Here is a 21,690-nt window from a genome sequence, read left to right as displayed (position 1 = left end):
ACACACTGACATCTAAAACAAGTTAGCTAAATAACAAGGACAATGCAAACTACACGCACATTTGAGAACTGAACCTTTCTCTCCTTAAATAAGATGTTTTTGAGTCTGGATGTTGAGGAAATTGTTGTTGTGGATTGAAAACCATAGATCAATGGACAAAAATGAGGCAATAAGAAGCAAAGAAACACATTTAGTCAGTTATGCTGCACATAGCTCTGCCTCAGTGCCACTCAGTCAGAATGTTGAAGGACATTTTTCAGATAAAACAATGTCAGTGCATAACCTCTATATTATTTAATACATCTGAAATATTGAATATAGATTTTTATTATTATTATTATTATTATTGACCATAGGTGAGCAGGGTGGCTGGGTATAGGGTGAGGAGCTCGGTCACACTGGAGGAGCTCAGAGTAGAGCTGCTGCTCCTCCACATTGAGAGAAGCAGCTGAGGTGGCTCGGGCATCTGTTCAGGATGCCTCCTGGACACCTCCCTTGAAAGGTGTTCCGGGCATGTCCCACCGAGAGGAGGCCCCAGGGAAGACACAGGACACACTGTAGGGACTATGTCTCTCTGGCCTGGGAACGCCTTGGGGTCCCACCGGAGGAGCTGGAGGACGTGTCTGGGGTGAGGGAAGTCTGGGAGTCCCTGCGTAGACTGATGCCCCCGCGTCCCGCCCCAGATAAGAGGAAGGAAATGGATGGCTTATTATTATTATTATTATTATTATTATTTTGCAGAAGGTTCTAGGGTCCAGACACTACTAGAAATGATCAGGCTCAACATTTGTGTATTTAACTTTTGGATATCTGCATTTTGCAAATCAAATCAGCAAATTTCTCTGTGGATTCTGCCCTGTCCTCCAGCTCTATTTTAAACTACTGAGATTGAGAATGTTATAATGCCACATGAACCCAACGTTTAAACCAATTATCAAAAGTGTTTTATGCTCCAACTCCAAAATACTGTTGCTATTGACCCAGGGTGCTGTATTCCCTTAATCGTGTCAGTTTGATAGTGATATGTAACAGAACTGTGCAGATGAGCCTCACCGCCACGTCCTGCCTCTCCATCAGCTCCAGCACACACAGCACACACAGCCTCCACCCGCCGCCTCCTGGAGCCCGGGGCGTGCACCACCGAGCCTCATGTCCCAGGTGGAGCTTCTCCCACACGACGTCTCCACCAAACATTTAGTCCACGAGTAAATCTGTCAGAAAAAAAACAAACAACGCAAAGAAATGATGGAAGCGTGACCCGAGCGTGACCCGGATGTCACCTAGCAACAGCTAACAGAGAACTACAGCACTGGAGGTTTATTTGGTGTTTTGTTATTTACTTTGCATTTTTAATAAACACTAAGTCTGCACATTTTAAAAGTCTCTTACAAATCACAATACAGAGGTCTTTTCTCACTACAGTGGCTCTCAAACTTGATAAAAGTTTGTTCGGCAGTTTAGCATCTTTAGCTAATTCTTTAAAGATGCTAATGACCACGTTACGTCACGGGCACTGTAGCCAATCAGGTTGAACCTACTTTGGATTTAAAAAATTAAAAAATGAAAATGAAAAAAATAAAATAAAAAAGACTTTAATGTTTATGTATTTATCACTGTTTATTTAATTAAATTTAAACTTACGCCTACCCATCTTCTAAAATTCAATTCAAAAAACGATATCATCTGGTTGACTTATATTTGGGCCAGAAGAAAACTGAAAGTAGTTTATAATCAGGGGGCTTTCCTCCTTTCTGCTTTCTGTTCAGTTGCACACTATTGAATTGCGTGTGGTCTTGGTTGGTTGAGAGCTTAATATTGTAGATGAAATATGGAGAGAAGTTGGCTATTGCTACTAGTTATCTTCATAAATCTGGTCTGAGACTGGGGTAATGCATAGTCTACTGCACACTACTAAACACACAGTAAAACAGTATCCTACAAGCCAAATAATGCAATGACAGAAAAGAAAAAAAAAGTGTCTCTGAAGGTGCGAGGGAACCTTTCACACAGCAGCTTTGTAATTTCACAGTAACTGAAACAAACATGTGGTGAGTTAAACTTAATGGAAAAAGGCCTGTGTGGACTGACACCTTTATGATCCTTTGACGTGTTTAACCACTTCCTACACAGCCCACACAGCCTGTCGCATGCTCAGACTGTAGGCCTACGTGCTTCTATTTAAACGCCACAAAATGAAAGTTGTAATTTGATACATTTGGTACAGATTAATGACCATGAGTGTAAAGAGAAACAAGCTTAAAAACGCTGAAAAAAACAAAAAAACGCCAAAATAAATTCAAATAATAAAACTTTCTGAAAATAGGCCTGAAATAAAGTGAGAGGGCGGAGCCTGAGCCCGGGGCGCGCGCCTGTGCGTCCTGTGCGTCATGTGCGTCCTGTGCGTCATGTGCGCACTGAGCTGCGGCTGCGGGACGTGGTGCAGCTCTCATCCTCATGGTGCAGGCTCACTTCATCTTCTTCTCTGTGAAAAGTTCCTAACTCCGGAGTGATGGATTATTTTGGAAGTTTCAGAAGTTTCATTGCAACTTAAATGTCGTTTTAACTTGAGAAAAAGGAAGCGCAGAGCGGTAAGAGTCACTTTGTTTTCATTTAGTTGTGTTTTCTGTGTTTTCTTGTAGCTCGTTCACCTTTGAGCTCGTGCTGAACCGGTTTAAACTTTTTAACCTTGTTGTATTGTCCAGGAGAGGCTGTTTTACTCAGACACACAAACACAAACTCCAGGGAAACAGGGAAAAGTGACCCCAGTCTGTGTCACTGAGTCTGGGCAAATATTTTAACGACACACAACAAAACTTTAGACTTTTATATAACATAGAACATAACTTTAGACTTTTATATAACATAGAACATAACTTTAGACTTTTATATAACATAGAAGAAAACTTTAGACTTTTATATAACATAGAACAAAACTTTAGACTTTTATATAAGGCTGAATATAATGATACAGGATTTACTAACTCTAGAACTAAAATGATGGGACCATGAGCTGACTGGAGTGGAATAATAATAAAAGAATTAATTGATCTAATGAATTTAATTAATTTATTTATTTTTATTCGTACAGAGGAACCTAATGAGAGCACATGGGCTCTTTTTCATAGGCCCTGTTGAAAATACAATAAAACAGAAAAACAAACAAAAACAAATAAGTCCATATAAAACATTAAAAACCTGAGCAGGTTTGTGTAAAATTTGTTATCACACTATTAAATTCCGACTGTGTCACCAACGTCTCTGTTTTTTCTTGTCCTTGGAGCGTGTTCATTTTTGTGAAGCCAAACAGTTAAAAGCCTGTTTCTGTCTCAGTTCTGGTGCGGCTCGTCTTTAGACTTAAACAGTCATGTGATCTGGGATTAAATGTTCTGTATCAGTGATTAACAAACAGGTGGGTGATTGTGGGAGTTTGTGAAGTCGTCTCTTATGGATAAACTTCATACAGTGTGTCTCTTCTAACAGTCGTAGATAGTAATGCACTGTTTTATTAAATTAGACATGTTAGTGGTGCATAATCACTGGGCTGGTCACTACTTTTGTGCTCATTATTATTATTATTAATGTCTGTTCTGGCCACCACTTGCTGCTCTGATGAAGCCTGGTAACAGCAAACACCACACATGCTCCTTTGAGGTTTATATTCTGTCAAATGCATGTGGCACCATTACGTAATCTTAAAGATGATCAAAGAGTATCTCTCTGTGGATTACAATACTCTGTATTAGTACTTTACACTGCCCAGATAATATAGCTGTTATCAACAGCAACACAAAAAGGTCGCAAACATATTGTTTCTTGTCCCGCAGGTGTTTATGAGGCCTCCTACGAGCTAATCTCCCCCGACTGTCCCCATCAGCATTTTCCACAACCGGCGTAAAAAGACATAATAAACAAACTTTGAGTTGGGTAAGTGAACCTAAAACAGTCACTTGAAAACCCCCATGTCTTTGTATACACGGCAATAGCAGAAAAAATGCACCACTGTGGTCTCACATAATGAGGAGGAGCATTTACAGTCCGTGGGGTTTGCTTTCACAAAATAGAGCTGATATCTGAACCTGTTTTCAGTCTGTGAGGGGCTGTGAGAGAAAACTGAGCCCCCTCCTCCATTTTGTCCAAAGATGCTCTTCAGTTCTTAGTGCTGGGAATATGATGTAAACTGAAGTGACAAGAAAATTGCTGAAAACTGTTGCACTGTGAAAATAGACAGAGGGGTGAAAGCTTGCTTACTGGGGAGTATGAGCAGGAAGAAAAGACGATGAAAGAAACTGTGAGATGGATTTCCAAGCCTGAAGTAACAGAGTGAACTGGGGACTCGATAATGAGCCGTTATTACACTGCTGCACAGATAGGTTTACCGCAGGATGCAATCGCTTCTCCACTTGCAATAACACTCATGTTTACAAAAGGGAAAATAATATGAGATACACAGAGGTTTAGAGTATTCCTCAGGTTGGTTTACACTAGTATTTGCTGCACGGTGAAAAAATACACACGTCTGTCACACGTTTTATAGGAGAAGTGTCTGAAACATTTAGACTTATCCATGTATTTGACTGTTTTTATTGTTTTGTTCTTTAATTTGCCTCTACACATGCAGTTTGTCATGGATTTTCAGTCGCAAATGTGAGCGTTTGTAGTTTGTTCTGTTCATTCTGTCGGCTGCACATTCAGACGTGGTCGATCTGTGGTGTTGCAAAGAGAAAAGGGGGAAAAACAACACACACATAGTGACATTTTGACTTTCATAATTACTGGCAGGTGTCATACATTAAGAAAGTTTCACAATCTTGCGATACTGTGCTATACTTATATTTATAATCTTATATTTTTACAGATTTTTATGACTTTGGTCCAGCTGAAGATCACACCTCTTCCTCTCCTCCTTTTGCTCCATGTGCTGCTCACCAAAGCCTTAATCGTGAGTCTTTATTTTACATATAAGTGTGAGTTTTGTCTATATTATGAGTTTATTATAGTCAATATTATTAGTTTTATTGTAGTTTAAGACAGAAGTGTCCAAACTTTCTCCACAGACGGCCACATCTGCAGGTTTACTTGTTAAAGCTGCAGAGTAGAGTCCATTGTATAGTCCATTATAACTTTATATATTGACTTTTCTCACTTTTTTACAGGTCTCTAATGACTTCTACCTTTTCTCAAACTTTTGCCATCTGCCATAGTTTTTTTTTTCCAGTCCAGCATTTGTCTGCAGCTTTGTAGTTTGCAGTTTTCTTCTACTTTGTCCATGTGCTCATAACTAACACACTGCCCCTCAGTCCTGCGCCTCCTTCCCTTTTCCACTCCTTTCTCTCACTTCCTGTAATGTCTATATCCATGAGGAACCCACCCCAGCGCCGCCGATCCCTGGGGCCCGTCTCACCCAAAAGAATCTACCGGAACCTGTCCGTCAGACTGAGGGGCGCAGAGGCGGCGGACGCAGACGCAACAGAGATGCGCAAACATTCAAACAAGTCTGCAGACGCTGTAAGTTCAAGGAAAGCTAGTTTGAAATAAAAACTAGATGTTACACTGCCTGACCAAAAAAAAGAGCGCCACCTGGATTTAACGGAGCAAATCTGTACGAGCCTCCTGTTGGATAATTACTGCATGAGCGATTATTTTTATTTTTATTTAACCCCAACTGGTGCAATGAGCTGCTTCTCATTTCTTAAACATGTGGAAAGAGGAAAAGATGTGAGTCCAGAGGAGGCCAAACCTTTTGACACACGGGCCACACTGGGTAAAATGTACATTGTACTAACAGTTTTTTTTTTTTTTTTTCTTTTAAAAACTCGCCTTCAGAGAAAGGTTCTCTAGCTTTTGCTAATTTGACTGTGAGCAAAAAACTTGCCTTGATACTTTGATCTGACCTCAGTAAAAAATATTCTTTTGTCCACTCCGTGTTAACCACTGTCCACTTTTCTTTTCTTTGATGAGCTCATTTTTGTAGAAGGTCTGATAAGAGAATAAGAGTAACACACGGACACGGCTGATGTAGCTGAAGTGAGCCAGTGTTTGGGGAAACGTTGGCATTACAGGAGAAAGGTTAATTAAACAAGGTTTACTCTTACCTATTTTCATATAATTTGGTCACGTTCGGCGGGCCAGATTAATAAGCCCAACGGGCCGTGTGTGGCCCCCGGGCCTTAGTTTGCCCACCCCTGTGTGAGTTTGTTTGAGAAAAGTCAAATCATTTAATCAAGGAGATTAAAGAAACTACTCAAATTGGGTTAAGAACTGTCCAACTCATTATTAAAAAGTGGAAGGACAGTGGGGACCCGACTTTGAGGAAGAAATGTGTCGGGACAAACATCGTGAATGATCGTGATCGACGACATTTAAACGTTTAGTGAAATCAAATCAAAGAAAAACAACAGTAGAACTCAGGGCTGTGTTTAAGAGTGAAAGTCAGAGCATTTTTAAACAAAATATTAGAGTGTGTGACCTTTTTTTTGTGGTGGTGACTTTTTTTTTGGCCGGGCAGTGTAATTACTCAACTATGGAGTCGATGTCATAGTTGAGTCGTGGCTGTAGGTGGCGCTCCCGAGTTAAGGTGTATTTTCAAAACAAACCCAGTCTTTTCTTTAAAATTACTGGACCTGTTCAAATCCTCATCAATTTTAATAATCTGCTTAATCTTCTACTTTATCTTTTTACAAATTAATCTCACACACAATTTATCACGAATAAAGTAAAAGAGACGTGTTTCTTGATTAAACCCTTGTTGAGATTAGTCACTCTTCGAGGATTCATTATCTCTGCCTCGACTGCCTTTGTGATTTATTTATAAATGAACGTCTCTTTTATTGCCTCTTGTCTGCAGTTTTTCTTCTGCCTTGTAAAAAAAACATGCTTTTTTTTTTACGTAAACTCCTCATGTTCCACCTTTAGTACAAGACCCTGTGGGAGGCTGTGGAAAATGAGGACACTTTGGCCGTGCAGAGTCTGCTGTCCAGAGAGCTCCCTAACAGCGGAGGAGGAGGTGGAGGAGGTGGAGGAGGAGGAGGAAGCATTTGGGAGAAGGCCATTTGGGAGAAGGCGGTGAAGAGAGACAGGGATTTGGAAAAGGAAAAGGAGCAAGGAGTGAACCGTGTCAGTGATCAGGGTTTGGTCCCTCTGGATGTAGCGGCTCTTACCCATAATTCACCTCTGCTCCATGTGCTGACAAAGGCCGGAGCCCATCATAACCCGATATGTGAGTTTATTTTTACGCCGTTTTTAATTTAAGGATTTTGTTGTTGTTTCTTTTTGTGTTAAAAATGTGAAAAGTGTTGATTGAGATTGTAGTTGTTCTGTTTAACCTCTGTCTGTTTTAATTTGACAAAAGATTTAAATAATAATTAGTAAAAGTAAATTAACGCTATGTAGAAACTTGCTAAATCATGTTGTGTGTGTTTTAATGCCGTGAACCATCGTTATTGTGCAGAGAGTCGTCCTGATGCAGGGACAGGCTTCAATCACATGCAGATTTATTCTAATAGATTCTGCGCTCGTGCTGTTAAATGTATTTCCTGTCAGTGATTCGTCCGGCGGAGTGGGCTCTGAAGCTGGACACCCTGGTGACGCTGGCGAGTAAACGAGTGGAGGAGAGGAAGAAGGAGCTGGTCCGGAGGGTGGTGGCCGGACCTCAGGCTCAGGCAGATGTGCAGAGACAGATCCGTCTGTGGAGTCTCAGGCTGCAGCTGTACTGTCGCATGAGAGAGAACTTCAACAAGACAGGTCAGGAGCTATAAATATGAATATAAATATAAATATAAATAAACTTCAACAAGACAGGTCAGAGCTCTAAATATAAATATAAATATAAATATAAATAAACTTCAACAAGACAGGTCAGGAGCTATAAATATAAATATAAATATAAATATAAATAAACTTCAACAAGACAGGTCAGGAGCTCTAAATATGAATATAAATATGAATATAAATATAAATAAACTTCAACAAGACAGGCCAGAGCTCTAAATATAAATATAAATATAAATATAAATATAAATATAAATATAAATATAAATATAAATATAAATATAAATATAAATATAAATAAACTTCAACAAGACAGGTCAGAGCTCTAAATATAAATATAAATATAAATAAACTTCAACAAGACAGGTCAGGAGCTATAAATATAAATATAAATATAAATAAACTTCAGGAGATGGTTCGATCACCTCAGGAGACGTCACTTCTTCTGTCTTCGTCCTCACACTGCTCCGTCCTTCTTCTTTTCAGTTTAGCCACTGTGTAGACATTTTTGTGGCTGAAACATGTGGCACCAGACACAGTGACATTCTCCTCTGAATTTCACCGGGTTTGCACCTTCAGCAACCAAAAACTTGATAACTGACCGTTGCTCAGTCCTGGAGCTTCTTGGTCGGCCATCTTTGTTAATCGCCCAAAATTTTTTTTTTAATCTGCAAAAGAAATAAAATCCATGTGAAAAACAAGTAAAACAAAAAAATATATTAAAAAGTAAGCTTCTATGTGTATTAAAAGTCCTTATACCGAAAAATTCACCTTATTTATTGAGTGACCCTCGTCTTCTTGGACATAAACACTTAAAACCTTCTGCACCATAAGAAAACTGTCCCTGTGTTGTTTGTTGAACATAAGTCCATTCCACAGTCGTCCCTGGTCCTCCGTCTCATGTGTCTGTCCTGGTGACCAGCACATCGTCTCTGCTCGTGGTCATCAAAGAACCAGAAGGTCCAGGCTTTGGGCTGATTACACGCTACAGAGGTAAAAGATTTATTTATTTATTTAGAGCACAATTAGTTTCTACAAAGTCACTAGTTTTCCTTTAGATTGTAACACTGGGCGTCTTCTATAAACTATAAATATTATATCATTTTTTTTGAAGATTTGCTGTTGTTGTTGTAATATATTTACCTAAATCTGATCTTAATCATGTTCATTATTTAATCTGACAGTAAATAGTTGAGTAAATTTCCTTTTCATTCATTGTTTATGTGGATAAATGTGGTTCTGTTCAGTCGAGTGCAGATTAAACCTGTTTACACCAAGATCCATAAACTGTCCACACTCAGAGGCTCATTTTCCCACATGAACAAACTGTGTGTGTGTGTTTGTGTGTTTGTGTTTGCAGTGGAATGGAGCACCACAGAGACGTTCAAACGCATCTGTGGCTCCGCCCAAGTGACAGAGACCAAAAACCCAACGTATTCTATTCAGGGCGTGACAGCGGTGAGACGAAACTACAGTCACACACATTCATATTTATATTTAAACACACCGTATATAAATAACCTATGTGTGTACTGTGTGTCGTAGGGAGTACATTACTTTGTCAGAGTCAGTGCCTACAATGTAAAAGGTTGGGGTCCACCTCAATGTTCTACTCCAGCCAGTGCTGCCCCCTCCAGTAAGTATATGGAACTGCAGGTCTCTACGATCACTGGTTCAAAACATTAGATATATGAGGTTTTCATTATCGCTCGACACTTCAGTGCTGCTGTGAATACTTTTATTATTGTCTTGACCAGTGCTCCATAACGAGTAATAGTACTTCTGACTGATACAGATATAAATACTTGTACTTTTCAATGCCCAGGTTTGCATTAGTTGAGCGTATAATTATTATTTATTATTGGTGAGTTGAATCGACTCGTGGTCGTCTGTGGATTAATGAATTATTAAAACACGGCGAGTTAAAGCTGTCAGAGGAGTCAATGGTCCGTGTCACAGACGGAGGAGACTCGCGCGCACACACACACACACACACACACGTCGTTACTGCACCACTGGATCACTGGAGTTTTACAGCCCAACTCTTCTGCCTGTTAATCACCAGGACAGAACGAGAACAAGCTCCTCTGTGGACTGACTCGTAAATTAGTTTTCGCTGTCTTGAAAGATTGTTTTAATGGGATCAAAGTGAATTTTTTGTTAAACCGTTTGCCGTGCAGGTTGGCGAGAGTGCGTTGGCGTGAAATCGCAGTTTCGGAATCATGAGGGCCTTGTGAGGAAGCTGCTGGAAGACGCCCGTGAACCACAGTACAGAGGATACTGCATAGGTAAGCAAGTACTACAACTATATTTACACACATACACACGATGAGGCCACAGCAGCAGAGGGTGAGGCTGGGGATGAAAAATATTGACGTGGGGACGCTTGAGTAGCCATCTGGATTGGTAGTTGTTGTTTTTTTTCCTCTTTTCCCAACTGACTTGTGGTCTTAACGGCCCCGTGTTGTAGAATAAATTGTAGTAGCGAGTTTAAGAGAAGAGGCGTGACACTGGAGGTATAACGGAGAAGGAGAGGAGGAGTTTATTTAGCATCAGCACACGACCCAGCACCAGAGACATGAACATTCAAGACTCTGTGATCGTTAAGTCCAGTCCAGTCTGCATATACTTCTGTTGTAGGGAGTATTATACCTCAAAGGCCAAGATGACAACACCCTGCACCTGATTATTCTCTTGTATTTAAGCAAAGTTTGTCTTGCTTCCGTGCAGACAGGGCTGTTTTAAAAGCAGCTCTGGAGGTCAAAATACATCTGCTGAGTGCGTTTTTTTAATCTGATATCCAAAAAGTGCATCCTGGTCGTTGTTAGCTCGCAGCAAATCTCCGCTGCGTTCTGTGAGAGCTGTGAAAAGCGCTTATAAACTCGAGTCTGTGAATATTTAGGATGCTCCGAATGCATAAAGTAAATGAGGAATAACACAAAACCACCTGAGACCATTTTAAATAAACAGTTTTCACATATTTAACGCAGTAAAAATGAGGCGCAGCGGCTTTGTGATCATGTGACTTCATGTACGTCGCACGCCTTTTTCATGGAGATGTTTTTTCTTTGCCTGAAATGTTCCACAGTATGGCATTAAACATATTTATACTGTATTTGTTTCGTCACACGTGTTCTTATTGCTCAAACGTTCATCAAAAACATGTATGTAACCGTTAGTGGACTCACCTCACCGCAGATCTGCCTTGTAACTTTAACGAACACTCTCGTTTCCATAGCAACAGAGCTGCGTTAAACGTCAAATATACTGTGGAACATTCTTCACAAATCAAACACGTGTCTTTGGAGATGAGCAGGTGGCAAACACAAAATAAAATCCACTATATCAGATTTTTGAAAACACTGACACGACTTTTAAATAATTTCTCGACCCATTTTTCTCTATAAATAAATGATTCTTGCATTAGTGGCATTTGCGCTACATTTAAACCATTTTTCTCTGCAACCCACTTTATTTTTGTTTTTTTTGTTTTGGGTTTTTTTTAGACTGTTTTTTTTGGGTTGTTTAGGCCACAGTGCAATTTTTAGAAGAAGAACAGCAACAATTAATGTTTTTAAGAGTTTAGAATGTTCAGAATATTTAACTTTTTTATTTTTTGTTAAAGGCACATGTCCCCTGCTCCTGTCTGCAGATCTTCACGAGAGACACATTGTTCCAAGAGACACAATTGTTGTTTCTCGTTTTGTTTTTACTCAGGTCGAATGTTGCTGTGTTTCAGGGTCTTAATAAATAGTTTTTGCAAATAATTCACATATGAGGACATTTTAATCCAGGTCCAATCAGTCTAAATAACAAAGAGAAATGAATAAAGCCGTGAAAGAGTTTGGGTCTCAGGAGGTTAAAGCGAGACATTCAAACATAGTGACCGTAAATGTACAACAGAGACAAATGATAAGACACAACAGGACGTAACACGGTTTGTGGATGTAACAGGTATTTATAAATGTAAGTGACAAGTCTGTGTTGTGTGTGTGTGACATTTCTGTGATTTTGTATCGGGGTAACCCACTTTTAAATCCATCCCAGTGGAAAAAAACTGGTCTCCACTGCAGTGAACACTCCCAGTCTCACCCACATCAGTCTGTAACGAATGAGATTTAGATTTGATATTGGCTCACACACTTTTACATCTGCGACGTGATTCTCATCTCTGTGAAGGTTCTGGCAGATGATCCTCCTCTCTCCTCCTCTCCTCCTCTCCTCCTCTCCTCCTCTCCTCCTCTCCTCCTCTCCTCCTCTCTCCTCCTCTCCTCCTCTCTCCTCCTCTCCTCCTCCGCAGACAGCTGTAAGCCTCAGAGTCCCAGCAAGCGCCTGTCTATGTCCCGGGGCATCAAACAGCTTTTCCAGTCGGCCACCAAGTTTGTCCGTCTCCTCCAGAGGTACTCCCATGTCCCCACACTGTGTCCTGAGGTAATAAACCGTTTAAAGACGGGGGATCGTAGTGGCGCCAAACAACAAAGCACACGTTCGAACTTATCTTGTTTTAGCCGACGAGGAGTAGTGACATTAAAGCAGCGGGAATCTGGAGATTAATGAGAGGCTCAGACGATCAGTGAGGTGTGGTAGAAGTGAGTGACAAATGCTTCGTGCAATGATCGTTTAGTGGAAGGATTTGGCAAAATAAACGGAGCATCCACCGAGTAAAAAAGGTGCTCGATGCTTTCACGGCTGTGGTTAGTTTAAAAGTCATTTGACATCATCGTAAATCAGAAAAAAGGAGCTATTTACATTAATTAAAGCAAAAGATTGTTATGAAATTATGAAAATGTCATTGTTTTCTCATTGACACATTTTTATTAAATTTTTGAGTGCAGAAAATTGAATTATATGTGATTACGTGGGCGTTTAGTTTGAATATATGTAATTAAGTCAATCTCAGTCTTTACACTGTAGCGCTACGTTATGTTCTGAGGTTAATAAACGTTTCTGAGCTTCATCTGACAGCGCAGCGTTCTATATAAAGAGCGTGCGGTTCTGACTGACAGCGGTACAAATATCTGTTTATGTCTTGTGTTTTGACGTGAACAGAGGCGTCTACCTGGCAGCCGTCTTCCACTACAAAGACAACATCCTGGTGACGGCTGAAGATCAGATCCCTCTGGTGGAGATCCAGTGCTGCTCCACCCCCATCACGCAGGACTTTCTTTGGTTTGCCAAGGTTTGCATCAAGAATACACATGTTCTTTTTGTCTTTCTGCGTGTTCTAGTAACTTAAAACCAAACAAACTTGTCGAGTATTGTCCCCTTCATCTCTAATTTGAGCTGTTCTGTTATTGATGTTTTATTTTTGCAGTTATCGTGTGCGTGGCAACAGGTTCCGTGGCTGCAGCAGTCCCTCGCCTCGGCTCATTCGTCTTCCTCCTCTCTGCTTCAGAACAGGCACAACATTTTAAAAGCAGTTTCACAGCTGCAGGTAGGAAGTTAAGCAGCTTATTTTTCTGATAAGAAGCTGTGAACCACATTCATTGCTGGTTTAATTACCTTTTTCCACCCCCTTCCTCCACCCACACGTTTCCAACTGCTAATATCTCATTCCTGTCACCCCACAACCACTTCCTACTAAATTAGACTCTAATATGCTCATAATTATTCATCCTCATGTTTATCTGGTCTGCCTGCAGTCGTCTCTGGGAATGATGGACTTAGGTCAGGTTTACTATGAGCCTCTGAAAGACCGACAGGGAAATGTGTTACTGGTCACGCTCAAGGACTTCTCCAACCTCCCCAAGTAAGACACGCAGCGTTATTAAACTGGTATTACACACGTATTTCACGCATCAGAGGGAAAATAAGGATGGATATGTAAAACAGAGGTAGTGTTGGCAGTGAAAAGGGGCAAAAGTACATGCTGATACCTCCTTTAACATGATTTTTATGAAGAAAAAAAGTCTAGACGAGCTAATGATCTATAACAAGCTCGGTCTTTAAAGGGTTAATAGTCCAAAATTCTCTTTATATTTACAATAATTAACATTCCACTTCAGGTAGAGCATGTTACAGGGCTTGGTTACTCTATTTGTTTATGATTATTTGCTGTTACACATTAAAACGAAGCATATTCTTAAGTTACAAGGTCATAAATAACAGTGTCGTCTGTTGTACGAGTGAACCGGGCCCACACTGAGCAGGAAATGAGGAAACTGAAGCTTAAATCTAAAGGACATCGCCCTGAGCGGAGCAGGGGGCGCTCTGACCTCCGATTACTGATCAAGGGCAGAGCTGTGTTATTAATCTACTAGAAATTGCGTGTCCTTGTTAAAAAAAAGGATAAAAAAACATAATAAATTTCTCTAACGTGGAGTTTTAATCAATGAAGGAGGCGAACCCAATCAGGGACTAACGTGTCGGGGAAATAACGGTGTAATCTTGCATAATTGTGAGCGTGCCCTGGATGCATACAGATGTTGTCCTTGGATTCTGCGAGCTGCTGTTTGATTCTGGTCTCTGCGGCTGAAAATAGTTTAAAAAATGTGTTCCTTTTCACTCACTTAACTCCCAGCCCCCCTGACCCGCCGCTCCACTGGACGCCCATCGCTCGGCTGGAAAAGAACCGCAGCCGGACCCCCCTGCTGCCCGAGCCCACCGCCATGGACATGCTCTACGAACAGCTCAAGGTGAACGGCTTTTTTCTCCTCCTTTCTTCAGGGGAAAAAAGAAAGAAAAGCAGCAGAGTGTGGGACGTATCGCAAAGCAGCAGAGTGATTGAGTCTATTGACTTTCCTCTCTGGATTATTGGGCAATGTTTTTCTCCCCGGCTGAACTGAGATAACACTTTAAATCTGATGTAGTGGAATTAAATGGCACAAAACAAATGAGCTCAGCAGATTAAACACATCCAAAGTCTCCCAACGTACACAGCTCAAACTTAACGTTTTTACTCCACCAGCGTCACATTCAGTTCATTTATCGAAACAATAACTGTCCCCGTCTGACAATCCAGATCTGGACTTCAACTAGATCACACAAATATACACTCAGCACAAATAGGTACGAGTCAGGTCTATGTTCAGCAGAGTGAGGTCAGCTGACACCTGAATAAACTGAATGACCAGGTTATTACATCAGGGGATTTTTGGGCAGATTCCAAGATGAAAATGACACGATTCAACGAGATTAAAGTGTGAAAGAGAGAGACAGAGAGAGAGGGAGAAGAAGGGAGAGGAAGGGAGGGAGGGAGAGAGAGAGAAGCAGAGAGAGAGGGAGAAGAAGGGAGAGGAAGGGAGGGAGAGGGGGAGAGAGAAGCAGAGAGAGAGACAGGGAGAGAGGGACAAGAAGGGAGAGGAAGGGAGGGAGAGAGAGAGAGAGAAGCAGAGAGAGAGGGAGAAGAAGGGAGAGGAAGGGAGGGAGAGGGGGAGAGAGAAGCAGAGAGAGAGACAGGGAGAGAGGGACAAGAAGGGAGAGGAAGGGAGGGAGAGAGAGAGAGAGAAGCAGAGAGAGAGGGAGAAGAAGGGAGAGGAAGGGAGGGAGAGAGAGAGGGAGAGAGAGAAGCAGAGAGAGAGGGAGAAGAAGGGAGAGGAAGGGAGGGAGAGAGAGAGAAAGAGAGAGAGAGAGAGAGACAGGGAGAAACAGAGGCAGGGAGAGAGATGTACAGAGAGAGAAAGAGGGAGAGGGAGGGAGGCAGAGCGAGAAAGAGAAGCAGATAGAGAGAGAGAAATGGGAGCAGAGAGAGAGGGAAAGAGAGAAGGCGAGAGGGAGGCAGAGAGAAAGAGAAGAAGGGAGAGAAAGGGAGGGAGAGGGGAGAGAGAGAAAGCAGAGAGAGAGATGGAGAGAGCAAGAGAGAGAGAGAGAAAGAAGAGATAGGAAGCAGAGAGAGAGGGAGAAACAGAGGCAGGGAGAGAGATGTACAGAGAAAGAGGGAGAGAGAAATGGAAGCAGAGAGGGAGAGAGAGGGAGGCAGAGCAAGAGAGAGACAGACAGAGAGAGAGATGCACAGGGAGAGACAGAGACGTCATTTTCACACATGGATCGTCCACCACAGAGTCCAGACCTTAACCCCAGTGAGAATCTTTGTGCTGAAGCTTTGAGCAGCGTCAGACTCGACCATCATCAATGAAACAGGAGAAACATTAAAGCAACAACTGGATGGAAATAAATCTGTGACGATGGAGAAGACGGAACAACCAAATATTAGAGTGTGAGACCTTTTTTTTTTGTGGCCGGGTGGTGTATTTCTTTTACAATTTGAGCCCGTTGAATCGTGTCATTTTCATCTTGGAATCTGCCCAAAAATCCCCTGATGTAATAACCTGGTCATTCAGTTTATTCAGGTGTCAGCTGACCTCACTCTGCTGAACATAGACCTGACTCGTACCTATTTGCTTAGTTAAATCCAGGTGGAGACTTTTTTTTTTGATCAGACAGTGTTTTATCTGTTGAGCCCTGCATTATTCATCCAGTGCATTAGTCAAAATATTGCAGTAACTTTCTTTGTTCATCGTGAGAAACTTTCCAAAACCTTCTTACTGGCAGATGTCTGTGCCATCGCTCAGTCGTCCAGGTCTGATCTATAACAAAAGACAAAATTTTAATCTGTCAACTGGACTTCTTTCTGGCTGTAATTAGAACAAGTTGTCACCACAATCCTGCGCTACAGCTTTACGATAAACTGACCTTCAGAGCTGAGTGTAAAAGCACACGGGCCTAATAAAGCCTCGGCGTTCATGAAAGTAAAAGTTTATATTATATCATCTCCGTGTTTGTGCAGGAGAAGTTGTCCTATCACCGTCACAGCACACAGTGGGCCCAGCCGGGTCTGTACGTGGGGATCCTGAAGCTGTGCAGTTCTGTGGAGCAGATCCGGGTGCTGGTGCCTCAGAGGCTGCCCAATCTGCTCTGTCACACCAGGGTCCGACACAACGCCCACGTCACCAGGTCCGCGCGCACACAAACTTGTTTCATCCGTCAACACGTCCGTAGTAACCCGTCATTACATAAGCGTGTGTTTGTGGTAGGGACGAGTGGGCGTGGCTCCAGAGTCATGTTTACACGACAGTCAACGGCAGCGTCCAGAACCTGCTGAGCGGAGACGACGACAACCTGATGGAGAGCAGCCTGGTGGAGTTTGTCACATCTCTGAGAGCGGCCATCACACATCTGCTGACGAAGCTCAACATCCCCCTCTACAGGGTAAACTCCTTTGTGCACTTTAACATTCAGGGTTTACTCTCCTCAGGGTCAGTGATTAAACAGAAAAACAAGACGTGTCCTCCTTTTCTGGACTTTTCTACTTTTCTGTAATTTTCTAGAAGCACATTTCTTTTGCGTTCGTGTCTTTTCAGGCGTATCAGTACGGAGTCTACACCCGGGAGCTCGTGCAGTTTGCAGATAAACTCTCTTTACTGCTCCTCCTGCCTCCAAGTGAGGACTTCAGCTCCAGTTACTGGCCCCTCGTCGGGACCAAGGAACCGGGTCTGACGATGCCCCTGCAGATCTTTGAAATCGGTGAGTTATGACGAAAGTGTAAATAATAACATCTTTTTTACACTATGCTTTTAACAGCTGTTTTAAAATGAGGAAAACTGTAAAAGTGGTTATTTTCTTGATCTCTATTCAAAGTTTTCAAATCTCTTTTATACCAGTTTATTTATAGTCAAATCTTTTAATCCAATATCTCGATTACAAGAGCTGATTGTGACCAGACATGGGACGATACTGAAACTTTGTGACGATTAACAATTATATCACCATGACGTTTAAAGTTGTTATGGATATGAATAATTATAACTTTAACACAGAATATTATGGATGAGCAGGGCCGTTGACTGAAATTTGGTAATAAGCCTCACATGGGCCCCCCTTAGTACAAATTAATAAGAAGAGGGTCTAATTTTGGGGCCCCCTAAGACCCTGGGGCCCCGGACAACTGACCCCTTTGTCCCCCCCGTCGACTCCCGTGTGGATGAGTCGTTTTTTCTGCACGTTCTGTTGATAAAATGGTGATTTATCGTCCCTTTGGCTCTTTGTCGACGTTCTGAACTGATGTTTTTCTTGTTTTTTAGTTCACTTCTGGACGTACGAGCGTGACTTCCTGTCCCACTACTGCCAGGCCTGGGTGAGGCTGGAGCTGGACACTCATCTGGCCCAACAGGCTCTGAGGGAGGCTCTGGACACGAAGGAGGTGCAGGAGGCGCGAGAACGTCTCAACCGCATCACCGATCTAGCGCATGTAAGTGAAGAGAACCAGATAAAAAAAACAATTATACTGTAGTTAAGTTTGTTATGAAGAGCATTTACAAAAACAGGGTCGTAAAAGACAAGTATCGTCTTAAATTTGGACAATAAATATGACAAACAGATGAAATAATAGAACCAGACGTGAAAACGCCGCTGTGTGGATGTTACAGAGGCTGGATGTGGTGTGGCGGGACGCGCGCTGGATCATGGACTGTCTTCAGTGCGTCCGGTCCAGGCAGTGGGTGGGGGCGGTGCCTTTGGGTTTGGTGATGGGAGGAGACCCGCCCCCTCGTCCAGAAGGAGAAGAAGAGGAGGAGAGTCTGACGGGCAGACTGATGTGGCCCAGACGAACGCCGCCTCAGAGAACGACGACAGGTAGAAACAATATGGACTTTATACTGAAATATCAGACTAAACTAAACTGTACATTTAGCAGAAAGGTACAGAGCTGCTGGACATAACATATACTGTTTTTGTATAAATGTTTTATATTTCTGAAATAAAACATAAAATAGAAAAGCATCATAAACAGCACAGACGGGTGTGTCTCGCTCAGTGTGTGGATTAACACAAATGTTTACAACCAGTCAAGGAAAAACAATGTCAATATTTATGAGGCGGCTGCGTCCTGCCGTGTGTAGGACCCTCTCTGTGCGGGCCCCTCTCTGTGCGGGCCCCTCTCTGTGTGGGCCCCTCTCTGGCTCTCGGTCGAGCGGCTCTGGCTCTCGGTCGAGCGGCTCTGGCTCTTCTCTCTGTAAACAGATGCACATTCGTCCTGACACATGTGGGTCTCTCCTTCTCTGAGCTTCTCCTCGACGTTTCTCTTTTTCCCACTGGGTTTTTTTTATTTTTCCTGCAGGAGGAGGGTCTGAGGACAGGGGGCGCTCTGGGACACTTCTCCATTTGCTTGTTTTCTGTTGGTTCATTTGTTTGTTTCTGTTTCATTTTCTAACTTTCTGTTGGTTAAATCATTTCTCATGTTCAGAGGAAACTGCTGCTGATTTTGGGCTTTACAAAAATAAATTGAATTGAATTTATGTGAATTTCAACACAGATTTTTTTTTTTTTTAATTTGCTGCTAATACTTTAATATTCTGTGATCATAAATCAAGTCCAAACACAAGGCTCAAGAAACACCACACGTGTCACATTATTGTTGAGTCCAGACGTCCCGTTTTTGTTTTTTATTTTGTTAAAAGTTTATGAGTTGTTGTTTTTTTTTTTTGTTAGGGTGAGGACAGACTCTGTACATGGTTGTCCTGTTCAGTGCACGTCCTTATTTCATTTTCCTTTGTTACTTTGTTTTTTTTTTGTTGGGCATGGGTCTGGTGAGGGTTTTTTTCACCTGCTTTTCAGTTTTGACAAGAAACCGAAGCCATAAAAATAAAAACCTGCTTGAACTCTTGCCCGTTTCCTCTGTCCTTTCGTAAATATGTTTGATTCCTTTAAGTCGTAACAACATAAACTCTTATTCATTATTAATTTGCTCATATTTTGTTTACAGAAAATCTGAGTGTGACTCCTCCAAACGTGGTCTCAGCAGGGGTCCCCACTCCCACAGGGACCATCACCTCCATCCCAGAAGAGCCCCCCCTGGTGTTAATGGAAGGAGTTGCAAAGGGAGGATACCCCGTGGACATCACCTCACCGTCCACCGTGGACCTGACCAGCCTGGACCAGCCCGAGTTAATCTGCGCCAGCACTTTGATCGAAGCAGGACTGGAACCTGCCGCCGCAGCTCAACTAGAAGTCGGTTACCCAGTTTTGAACGTGGAGGTGTCCCAGAGCGGAGAGCCGTACCCCTCGAGCATCACAGAAGTCATCCGGCCCATGGAGATGGCCGAGCTGGTGGATATTATACCCACTCTGACTCTTATCGAAGAGGAGATCCCCAGTGACCCCTCCAGCCCCACCGTCATGGACATGCTGGAGAGTTTTGGGCTGGGGATCAGTGAGAGTAAAACCATTTTTAACTTAGAAACTCCGGCATTGACGAGTGGATCTGGGTTTGAGTCACAGTCCAGTAGCAGCTCTGTGAACATTGAGAGCGCGGAGTTACAGAGCAGAGCTGAGTCTGAAGACGACAGAAGACCCATTTTCACTGTAGGATTTCCCTCTGAGGACGCAGACCGGCCGCTGCCCTCGGGGTTTCCGGTGCGGAGTCAGGTGGAGTGGGACAGACCGGCCGACAGCTCGTCCTGACAGAGCCACAGACGCATCTACAACAATCTACAAATACCTTTTTTGGACATAGTTTAGGTGAACTATGCACATGAGTAGAGCTGTGGTACCAAAAAGTATTGTTCATGTCATCAGCTCGTTTTACCAATGTTCAAAAAAGTACTTTTTAGAATAAGAGTGATATTACTCCACCCAGGCCTTTCTGTGTGGAGTTTTTCATGTTTCTCCTCGTGTCTGGATGGGTTTCCTCTGGGTACTCCGGTTTCCCCCATCAACCAAAACATGAATTGAATATTACATAGTTTTTATGTATTACACTACAGTGAAACGATTTAAAGTTTGTACCAAGAAAACTAAGCTATAAAGTAAATATTATATAAGACTGTCCTTTACCAAACCAGGCTCGATTTTCTACATTATGGGCAAATGGAAGCCTATTTATATTTAAGCACAAATTAAGTGTGTCTTGTTGTCAGTTAACCGCTAAAAAAAACAATATAATGATACCAAAAAAGACTATTTATTTATTTGGTTGATTAAATGAAGACGTCTGTTTCAATCAGTCCAGGTCTGATCCAGAGTAAAAGACAAAAGTTTAATCTGTCACTGGACAAATCGTAAAGTGAAGACGTTTCTCTGCTCGTCCAAGTCTCTTCTTCAGTTCTGGTCAGATTCCTGCTGGACACTGTCTCTGTCTGAAGGAGGAGCTAACGACACTGAAACTGAAACAGTTTTTGTTTACAGTTTCAGTTTGTCGGCTCGGTCTGTTGAGCTCCGTGTGCACTGTGCCATAATGAGCAGATTTATACGACTCTTAATAGGAGCTTTTCACAACATTAGTCACCTGGGTCACTCTATTGTTCTATTTGTTTCCTTTGTTTGACTCAGGCACAGTGCTCACTTAGTGTAGCTCAACAGACCGAGCCAACAAACTGAAACTGTAAACAAAAGCTGTTTCAGTTTCAGTGTCGTTAGCTCCTCCTTCAGACAGAGGCAGTGTCCAGCAGGAATCTGACCAGAACTGAAGAAGAATCTGACCAGAACTGAAGAAGAATCTGACCAGAGCTGAAGAAGAATCTGACCAGAACTGAAGAAGAATCTGACCAGAGCTGAAGAAGAATCTGACCAGAACTGAAGAAGAATCCGACCAGAACTGAAGAAGAGACTTGGACGAGCAGAGAAACGTCTTCACTCTGAAACCTTTTGTCCAGTGACAGATTAAACTTTTGGCTTTTACTTTCTAAATAAAGATTTGGTCGATATATTTTTAACGTTGGCTTTCACAGTTCACTTTTACATTTTTGTATTTCTCTGGTGAACAGGGTATGTGTGTGAAAAGTGTTTTTGATTTGAGATGTTTTAGCACCAAAAAACACATGAAATGTGAGTAAAAGGTGATGTCATTAAACTAAAACAGTGTCTAGCAGATTAGGTACCTCAAGTATGTTTGTTTACAAAGAGTAAAATCTAAACCACAACTTAAACGTCTGCACTGTGTGTTTTTCTTTTTCTAGAAGCCTGATAGTGTCATTAAAGAGGAGTCTACTC

At 42.1% G+C, this 21,690-nt stretch overlaps 2 protein-coding genes across 2 annotated transcripts in view; one reads left to right on the top strand and one right to left on the bottom strand.

Annotated features, from left to right (window-relative positions):
- LOC117374626 (meiosis inhibitor protein 1) overlaps positions 1-1,194 on the bottom strand; it is a 33,407-nt gene extending 32,213 nt beyond the window's left edge. The window contains exon 1 of the mRNA XM_055223465.1: positions 1,054-1,194. Within this exon, the coding sequence (XP_055079440.1) occupies positions 1,054-1,194 (141 nt within the window). The remainder of the gene's footprint in view (positions 1-1,053) is intronic.
- A 1,248-nt stretch (positions 1,195-2,442) lies between these two features.
- On the top strand, positions 2,443-21,623 carry LOC117375243 (ankyrin repeat and fibronectin type-III domain-containing protein 1-like). The gene is made up of 21 exons (XM_033971523.2): positions 2,443-2,588; positions 3,825-3,924; positions 4,856-4,939; positions 5,154-5,505; positions 6,913-7,216; positions 7,540-7,740; positions 8,647-8,760; positions 9,128-9,225; positions 9,313-9,403; positions 9,948-10,055; positions 12,068-12,167; positions 12,817-12,946; positions 13,082-13,201; positions 13,410-13,516; positions 14,288-14,402; positions 16,493-16,659; positions 16,740-16,914; positions 17,067-17,229; positions 17,787-17,953; positions 18,132-18,336; positions 19,466-21,623. Exons 4-21 carry the CDS (start codon positions 5,344-5,346, stop codon positions 20,161-20,163), a joined length of 3,225 nt encoding a protein of 1,074 aa, XP_033827414.1. The 5' UTR covers positions 2,443-2,588; positions 3,825-3,924; positions 4,856-4,939; positions 5,154-5,343; the 3' UTR covers positions 20,164-21,623.
- The last annotated feature ends 67 nt before the right edge of the window (positions 21,624-21,690 follow it).

The sequence above is a fragment of the Periophthalmus magnuspinnatus genome, chromosome 8 (genome assembly GCF_009829125.3).
Source record: "Periophthalmus magnuspinnatus isolate fPerMag1 chromosome 8, fPerMag1.2.pri, whole genome shotgun sequence".
NCBI classification, from domain to species: Eukaryota; Metazoa; Chordata; class Actinopteri; order Gobiiformes; family Gobiidae; genus Periophthalmus; species Periophthalmus magnuspinnatus.
This window is presented reverse-complemented; position numbering and strand designations above follow the sequence as displayed.

Bases quoted from the DNA above. Each gene is read 5' to 3' on its own strand.
- LOC117375243 (XM_033971523.2), top strand. From the start codon at position 5,344: ATGTCTATATCCATGAGGAACCCACCCCAGCGCCGCCGATCCCTGGGG. The intron at 5,506-6,912 runs GTAAGTTCAAGG...TTCCACCTTTAG, and splicing joins CAAACAAGTCTGCAGACGCT to TACAAGACCCTGTGGGAGGC. The intron at 12,168-12,816 runs GTACTCCCATGT...TGACGTGAACAG, and splicing joins TTTGTCCGTCTCCTCCAGAG to AGGCGTCTACCTGGCAGCCG.